The sequence below is a fragment of the Cornus florida genome, unplaced genomic scaffold (genome assembly GCF_030987335.1).
Source record: "Cornus florida cultivar Cherokee Brave unplaced genomic scaffold, ASM3098733v1 CherokeeBrave_3.0.0_Hap2_Chr04, whole genome shotgun sequence".
Taxonomy (NCBI): domain Eukaryota; kingdom Viridiplantae; phylum Streptophyta; class Magnoliopsida; order Cornales; family Cornaceae; genus Cornus; species Cornus florida.
This window is the reverse complement of record NW_026775574.1, coordinates 87147513-87156275: the sequence shown is the minus strand read 5'-3', so window position 1 is coordinate 87156275 and position 8763 is coordinate 87147513. Positions and strand designations below refer to the sequence as shown.

The 8763-nt window shown below is 37.5% G+C and overlaps 1 protein-coding gene across 1 annotated transcript; it reads right to left on the bottom strand.

Annotated features, from left to right (window-relative positions):
- Positions 1-299: 299 nt before the first annotated feature.
- On the bottom strand, positions 300-2496 carry LOC132303799 (cytochrome P450 736A117-like). The gene is made up of 2 exons (XM_059801221.1): positions 1342-2496; positions 300-1024 (listed from the first exon to the last, which is right to left on the bottom strand). Exons 1-2 carry the CDS (start codon positions 2269-2271, stop codon positions 413-415), a joined length of 1542 nt encoding a protein of 513 aa, XP_059657204.1. The 5' UTR covers positions 2272-2496; the 3' UTR covers positions 300-412.
- Between the last annotated feature and the right edge of the window lie 6267 nt (positions 2497-8763).

Sequence of the window (8763 nt, the reverse complement as noted above, 5' to 3'; positions counted from 1 at the left end):
GCTTTCCATAGTCAACCGTGTAGTTATCAAGTGTTTGAAGAAGAAAGCTAGATTCCAGGTTGAGTAAGTTGTTTTGTATTCATTTATTTATTTTTTTATATTCCCATATAAGAGAGGTTTGACATGTAACCAAATTTTTAAAGAAAAATGCTAGTATATTGTCCATAAAATATTTTATTTTTTTGAAAGATTAAGCAAAATTACACATTATGCCGACCTTTTCTTTGGAAATGAGAGTTTATACTTTGTACTAATTAGGCTATGGTCCATTTTAGTAAAAAAATCCAGCAGGCAAAATATCCATAAAATGTTGCTTAAATGCAAAGGAGGTTTTATTACAAGAACACAACTACAAGAGCTTAACAAAACCACACATTTATGTTTATCTAGTATCACATGTACTAGTACATGACTAGAAAGAATACGTGGTTGTGACAACAAGTAGAGGATATTTTTTGTGGACGGTCAAACTTGAGGTTTCAGTCATGTCCAAAACCTGGCCTCTTGCTTCACCAGGCTGTGCAAAATCAAACTTATACACAAGGTTTGCTAACGCAAGCTCATTCACAATCGCGGCGAATAGGATTGCCGGACAACCCCTCCTGCCAGCTCCGAATGGAATTAATTGGAAGTCATGCCCTTGAAAATCTATCGAAGTATTCAAGAACCTCTCTGGCCTAAAACTCTCAGCTTCTTCCCACAACAATGGGTCCTTGCCAATTGTTGAAGCGTTGATAATCACTTGTGTTCCAGCTGCAATGTCGTAGCCCATTACTTTGACATCTTTGGTTGATTCTCGGGGAACCAGCAATGGGATCGGTGGATGTAATCGCATAGACTCCTTCATCACTGCTTTCAAGTAGTGCATTTTTTCAAGGTCATCCTCGGCTATCTCCTGTTTACCTTTGGCTATTCCTCGCACCTCATTCTGGAGTTCCTTCATGACTTTCGGGTGTCTTAACAGCTCCGTCATTGCCCATTCTAGAGCTGTGTATGTAGTATCAGTTCCAGCAGCAAACACATCCTACAACAGGTAAAAAAAAAAACCAATAAAGTTTTTTTTTCGATCACAGGATATTCAGGGCTTTGTCTCAACTAAACCATATGACCCGTTTAAGTTTGAACTATGTACACCTTAGTGGCTCCAAAAAATTTGTTTGCACTTAGAAAGAATTGATCTTAAGACCTGATGCTCAATAAGACACAAGATCCCAAATTTTTTCAGTTAGACAAACAATAGCTTTGGGATTCAAATGAATAAAAGTTGCTCAAATCAATTTTTTTTTTTTTTTTTTTTTCATGCATTTAATTTTAAGGGGAGAGAGGTGGAATCAGACTTACCAAGATGACAGCTTTAATGCTATCTCTATGAAGAGAATAGTTATCCATGTCGTGTCTTTGAAATTCGAGCAAGACATCAACAAAGTCCTGTTGGTCTTTATCTTGATCAACTTTCCCACCTCCATTGTTCCTTCTTTTCTGACTATCCAAATGCTCTTCAACCACACCCTCCAGAAATTCATCGAGCTCTTTAGCCACTTTCTCAACTTTAGCATCCAAACCATTCACTCGATTTAGCCACGAAAGCCATGGAATATAGTCTCCCACACTGAAAGTACCCAATAACTCCAAAAACTCCCCCAACAACACCTTAAACTTTTTAGCACCTTCCCTTCCACTGTACTTCCTTCCCAAGGCTACGCGACACACTACATCATTTGTAAGCGAAAGAAACATTTCGCTCAAATTCACCGGTGAACAACACGAAGAAGAAGAAGAGCACTCTTCAATCTTCTTGATCATTAGGGCTGTTTCTTCTTCTCTGATAGCGCGAAAGGACTCAACCCTCTTGTTACTTAGAAGGTGTATCACACAAATGCTTTTCACCTGCCTCCAATACTCGCCATAAGGAGCGAACGCCACGTCCTTACTATAGAGAAGTTTACCAGCTATGCTCGATTTAGGCCGGTTTGAGAAGATGAGATCATAGGTTTTCATGATCTCGCGAGCTGCATCAGCGGAGGAGACGATGAGAACCGGCTTGCTGCCAAAGTGGAGCAGCATGAGGGGGCCATATCGTTGAGCTAATGACCGGAGGGAGCGGTGAGGGAACAAGCCAAGTTGGTGGAGGTTTCCGATGATCGGGAGCTTTGGTGGAGATGGTGGTTGATTTGCTGTCGTTTTTGTAGTGAACAACCGTAAGTAAAGGAAGAGCAAGGAGAAGAACAAGAGAAGAAGAGAGTAAAATAAAGGGTTCAATAAGAACAACATGGTGGTGTTACACAAAACCGAACCTTAATTAACTCTGTGTGATATTGTGCGTTTTCTACTTCAAGAGGACTATATAGGCATCTCTCTACAGGAACAAGGAAGCCTATATATATGTGTGTATATATATATATAGATATTTATATGGCTTAAATCACTGTAAGTATGCATTTGTCAAAAGAGGTTCACACATTTCATTAGAAAATCAAATACTATACGAACATGGAACTTTCGAGGTTATGCACGTAATGGATTAGACCAAAAAGAGACGTCTAAGTATTGAACAAAACAACAAAACATAGTTACAAGCTAGAAAGTACCAAATTTGAAGACCATCTCCATTACAGCTCTTAGCATTCGAGACAAATTAATGTACAAGCGGATTCATCATGCGAATGCTAGTGTTCCTAAAATTGGAAGGAACCGTATGTTGTTGCCAGATAGAAAGTGGTGCAAGGCATTATTGCGTCAGCCGTGAATTACTTGGTATAGTTTTTGAGTTGGCAAAAGTGCATGAAAAAAAAAAAAAAAAAAAAAAAAAATAGAACAATTACAAAGATGAGTACTACATTTTTTTTTTTTAAGCAAGTGAATACCTCAACGAGAAATTATTAGATAGTGCAGAATCACTCTCAATTAAGTATTTGATTACAATTTTTTTTAGAGTAGTTAATTTATAAATTCCCTCAAAATAAATTTATTTCAGTACTTTATCAATATTTACATCACATAATAATTTCTGGTATTTTTTTTGAGAATTATTTAAATTTATTTTAATTTTTTCATACTTAAAATATTTTAAAATTATTTTAAAATACTTTTGGTTTCAGATGGGCCAGGGTTGGCCCAATAAATTGGCCTTGGGTAATACTTCCCGTTGGCCATGGAACCCAATCAAGTTTTTAACAATCCAATTTCACTCCAATTCAATTTCCATAAGATTCGACTATGGCTACAAATGAACCCATATATATTATTATCATAGTAATTTTCCTAATTTCCATTTTTTTTTGGACAAATTAGGGGAGGGGACTCGTGTGCCCGCTCGAGAAGTCAAGGGGCTCTACCAACTACGCCAATTAATTTAATATAAATTTGTTATTATGTGGCGGATATATGTATAAAAAAAATTATGTATGAGAACTACATGTACACTGTCAATACTAATCACATGTTTTGAGGCGTAAGTATTTCATACATAATCGAATAGTCTAATCAGTGTATTTTCACGACTTCTAGCTCAAATCATCCATGTAATTGGCCTAAATATAATAAATTGAGATTAAAATATAGAAAAGATTTATTTGTCTGTTAATTTCTTAGTTTCATACCAAATCTTCGGTATTTTGTTAACATTTTATACTTAACATGACGTGTTCTGTTAAAGAAACATCTGGAACACGTTAAAGAGACGTGTAATATCTTCCCTACTCCAATTTACTCCAATTTTTTATTTTTATTTTTTTATTATTATTTTTATTTTTTTATTATTTTTTTATCACTACTCAATTTATACAATTGGGAGTATTTAGAATAATTTTAAATTTGTTTAAAACCATTAACCGCCTAAATACCTATATATATATATAATGCAAAAATAATGGTCACTACATAGGGATAAGGATCATCTCCAGGAAAGAAGAAGTCCTTGTCCCACTACAGGGTAGGTGTAGGTGAAGGACGTTGGTCTTTTTTACCAGGTATTAGTCAAATAGACAATAATTAACCATAATTTTTATTGAGACATTCTTTAATGTGAGTGTGGTTTAACGGGCCAGAGAGGGTACGTAGGCAATAAATAACCATAATTTCTACTAAGACTTCTTTAAATTAAGTGTGGTTTGGTGGGCCAGAGAGGGTAGTGCCATGAATAGGAATACTATCGAATGGAGGAATAAGTTGACACAGGTACAAAAAAATAAATAAAATAAATAAATAAAGAAGAAGAAGAAGAAGAAGTTTCAGTAACACAACATAGAAGAGGTAATCAATCCTGAGGAAATCTTCTATCCCTCCCCTCCCTCTCCTCCTCCTCCTCTACTCCGCCATCCTCCACCGTTTAAAGCTCCCTAAATCCATCACCCACCACCCCCTTTATGTCATCCTCCTCACATTATTCCACCACATAACCATGTGCTACTTTAGCAACGCGCAGGTACCAGTAAACAATTTCCCACCGCAAACCTCCACTGTACCCTTAGAAGAAGCCTCCCCCTCCCCCCACGCATCGGCTTGGAGCACGATATGATCTTGAATATGACATTATTGCTCACAAAAACGGTACACATCACCTCACCCCACTAGCAGACACTACAAGTCAACTGCATCATAGGCTAAAGGCACCATCAGTCACTGGGTTAACCATGGCTAAGGTTAAGGCCACTTTGCAGCAGGATAGGTTGTTCAATCCTTCTAACAAAGTCATTGAGGATGTTATTTACCTACCTGAGGGAATTGATGCCACTATCATGGATTCGACCAAATTCCAGCTCATTGAAGAAGTTGATAAGCTTCAAAGGCTTCTTAAGCAAAGAGATGATGAGTTACTTGTGGCACAGACTAAAATTGATCAGAGTATTTCTCTCAGAGGAAATTGCAGCTCTTAATTAGGAGCATTTTTTCAAGATATCTTCTTTTCTTGCTCCTCTTCTGTTGTAGGATTCTGCTCAGATGGGTAAAAAAAGGGCATTATTGCTTTTTAGTCCGCCACAGGGTGTTAATCACGCGCCTCCACACCCAAGTAGAGGTATTATTGGTACAAGAAAACTAGATTCAAATTCAATTTTTTCAAATTTTGGTGCTTTTCTTGTACTTGCCACTGCCATGAACCCAGAGCACCCTATTTAAGCCAATCAGTTATCTAATCAATCCAACAACTCCTCCTTCTCTTTCCACCTTAACCAGATTAACCAACTGGTTCCAACAGCTCAACTTAATTGAAGTAATCAAGTCAGAAGGGAACCAGACATCTCAGCAAACGACATTACTTTTGTTGGGGATGAACTAGCCTCTTCTCTGAATTCCATTCAAAAGGATGCACATTCCAAGAGTCATCATTCTCCCATCAATGCTGGTATGGATTGTGCAAAGAGTTTGTTTTCTACGGCCCAAGCTTCTGAGGATAAATGGGATTTGGAGTTCTTTGAGCCACTAACGAACAATGACAATGGTATCTTGCTTATTGATCCTCGGGATGAGGTTAGAGAGATTGGGGCTTCATAATGGCGGAGATTCCTCTTGGGGTTTTTCAGGAAGAAAATGCCTTCCAAACACATCGCTAAGCTTATTCATAAGCTTTGGGACACTTGGGGTCTGCAGAAGGTTGTGGTAAGTAAAGATGTCATATTTTTCTTCAAATTTGCTACTAAGGAAATGTGTAGGAAGGTCATGGCAGGAGGACAATGGTATTTTATAGGTACACCTATCTCTTTAAAGCTATGGCAGCCTAATTCACCACCCACTGATAATAATGATGCATTCAAGTGTCTTTATATATGGATCAAGCTGTTTAACGTGCCCCTTAATCTCGGGTCCCCAAAGGGTTTGAGCTACCTCACTAGTGCTATTGGGAGGCCAATGTTTGTAGACACAACTACACTGAACAAAGACAGAATTGATTATGGAATGATTTGTGTTGAGATTAATTAACATCTACCTTGCCTAGTACCTTCCAAGTTAAAACTACAGGGAATAAAAATGATATAATTAAGGCTCATTATCTATGGCTACCTCTATGCTGTACTACTTACTCCTCTTTTGGTCATTCCACTGATAAGTATGAAATGAGAGACACTAGTTCTGGCGGGGAATGTCAACATTCTCCCAGTAATCACTAAACCCAAGAGTGGCACATGGTTACTAGAAAGAAGAAAAAGAATGTCCATGTTAGCTCAACCTATTATCCTATTCCCAATCCTTTTCCCTCTACCAAGCTAGGATGTGAGCAAATACAATCTTCCAAACCAACTACTGGTACTACCCAAAGCATGAAAGAACCCACTTCAATATCATCATCCCCAACCCAAATAACATCCCCACCATCTAACACCAATGCCCATTCATCCATACAGCTCAACCCAGTTACTCAAGGCCATACACCACCCACATTGCCCTGCTCAACCAAAAACACATCATCTCCTCAGGCAAAAAAAGAAGGCTTTCACACTGGTGGTGGATTTTTCTCCTCACATGAAGTTATCAGCTCCTAGAAGTCTTCCTCTACATGGTATAACATCCAATGCTCATACCATATCTCTTCCTCCTCTCCTACCCCCTACCATTACTATATCATACCCTATTACTTTTGATGTTGCTGATCAAACCCTTGAGGGGAATGATTACTCAAATAGTCTAGATCCTTCTTCTGATGAGGATGATGTCTCAATCTCAAATCAAAGTTCACATGATCCTTCATCCTCACATATCCTAAACAAATCTAGTAAACCAAGAAAGCCAGTTCATAGTAAACACTTTAAGGTTGACAAATGGTTCAAGAATGGGAAAGCTAAGATGATTAGTGCTGCTACGTACCCTTAAAGGGTTTAAAAGTTTGTGCAGTCTTACCTCATCATCCTCTTAATAAATTGGGCTGCATGGAATATTAGGTGGCTAAACTTTCCCCCAAAATAAGTAGAAGTTAGGAATCTCATTAGGGATTCAGATTTGAGTCTTGTGACTCTGTTGGAAACAAAAGTTTGTTGTGATAATGTTTATCATATACATAGGGTTATTGCACTAACCTGGAATGTGAGATGTAATTACTCATCCTCTGATATGGGTAGGGTTTAGATCCTTTGAGAACCCCCTACAGGTGTCTCTAATGTCTTTTTCTGAAATTTGTCAAGCCATTCATTGCACAGTTTGGCTCATTGATCTTAGGGTCAAATGTTTAGCTTTTTTTATATGTACTACTAATATTAATGTGGAAAGAACACCACTTTGGAAAAGTTTGAATGAACAAAGTTGCTCTGATTTACCTTGAATTCTCATGGGTGATTTTAATGTGCTCTTGCATGTTAGTGAATCATTTGGGAATGCACTAAGATGGACCTCTAGTATACATGATTTCAAGACCTGTCTACATAGAATTGGGCTTGGGGACATGAGGTTCTCAGGCATATACTTCATATGGTCAAATAACATCTTAGGTTGTGCTAATGTGTCTGGGAAGCTTGATAGAGTGCTTATTAATTAAGCATGGATGAATAAGTTCCCTCAAGCTGAATGTTGATTCCTTCTACATGGAATTTCTGATCACTCACCAATGGTGGTTAAGCTTGGTATCATCTTTCCTAGAAGGAATATACCTTTTAGGTTTTTTCAATTTCTGGACTTTGAATCCTAAATTTTTGGATATTGTTATTGCTGGATGGCTGTTGGAGTTTCAAGGAACTAAGATGTACAGGGTTCTGAGAAAACTTAGAGCATTTAAGCATCCACTCAGGATGCTCAACAAGAATGACTATAGTGACCTATCTTCAAGAGTAGAAGCTTGCTTAGATGATCTGCTACAGTGTCAGGAATGTTTGGACATTAATCCTATTAAAGATCAACTTAAAATGACATAAAGGGATTTGGCCTCTAAGTTATCTGAATTGTGTATGGCTGAGGAAATGTTTTATAAACAAAAAGCTCAAATTTTTTTGGTTGAATGAAGGGGATCAGAACACTTCTTTTTTCATGAAGTGTTTCTTATATAAGGCAAATAGGAGAAATGTCCACTCTATTACTGATTATAATGGTGACACATTGCATGGTGATGAACTAAAGGCTGAAATACTTAACCATTTTCAGATACTGCTTGGTCAATCCATCTTCCAATACTCAGGTATGAACTCTTTCTCTAATCTCATTTCTAAGTCTGTTCCCCCTCACCTCATTCCTTTACTCAGTGCCATTCCCATAGACTTAAAGATACAGAGTTGCATCCTATCCTTCCATTCATACAAAAGTCCTAGTCTAGATGGATTCAATGCATGTTTCTTCTTACATGCTTGGCCCATTATTGGTCAGGAAGTCATAGATGCCGTTAGGGATTTTTTTCATCACCTGATGGATACTCTCTGAAATAAATTGCTCCTACATTACTTCGGTCCCTAAATCTCCCAATCCAACTAGTGTTAATGATTTCAGGCCTATCTCATGTTGTAATATAATCTATAAGTGTATCTCTAAGCTCTTGGCTACCAAAATTAGTCTAGTATTACCTTCATTCACCAGTAATTCACAAACTGCATTTGTAAAGGGAAGACAAATTACTGAAAATATCATTATGGCACATGAACTTCTGAATGGTTATCACAAAGCCTCTCATTAGACTTAAGAAAGGCATTTGACACTTTACATTAGCAATTCATTCTAGATGCACTCCTTCTCTTTGGTTCCCTAATAATTTCATTCACTGGATATCCCAATGTATTGCTACTCCATTATATTCTATCTCACTTAATGGTGAACTATTTGGGTTTTTTAAAGGTAAGAGAGGGGTTAGACACA

What these genes read in the sequence shown, in the direction of transcription:
- LOC132303799 (XM_059801221.1), bottom strand. Translation starts at nt 2,271, where the DNA reads ATGTTGTTCTTATTGAACCCTTTATTTTACTCTCTTCTTCTCTTGTTC. An exon ending in GCATTAAAGCTGTCATCTTG is followed by an intron (nt 1,025 to 1,341) that starts GTAAGTCTGATT and finishes TACCTGTTGTAG; the next exon opens with GATGTGTTTGCTGCTGGAAC.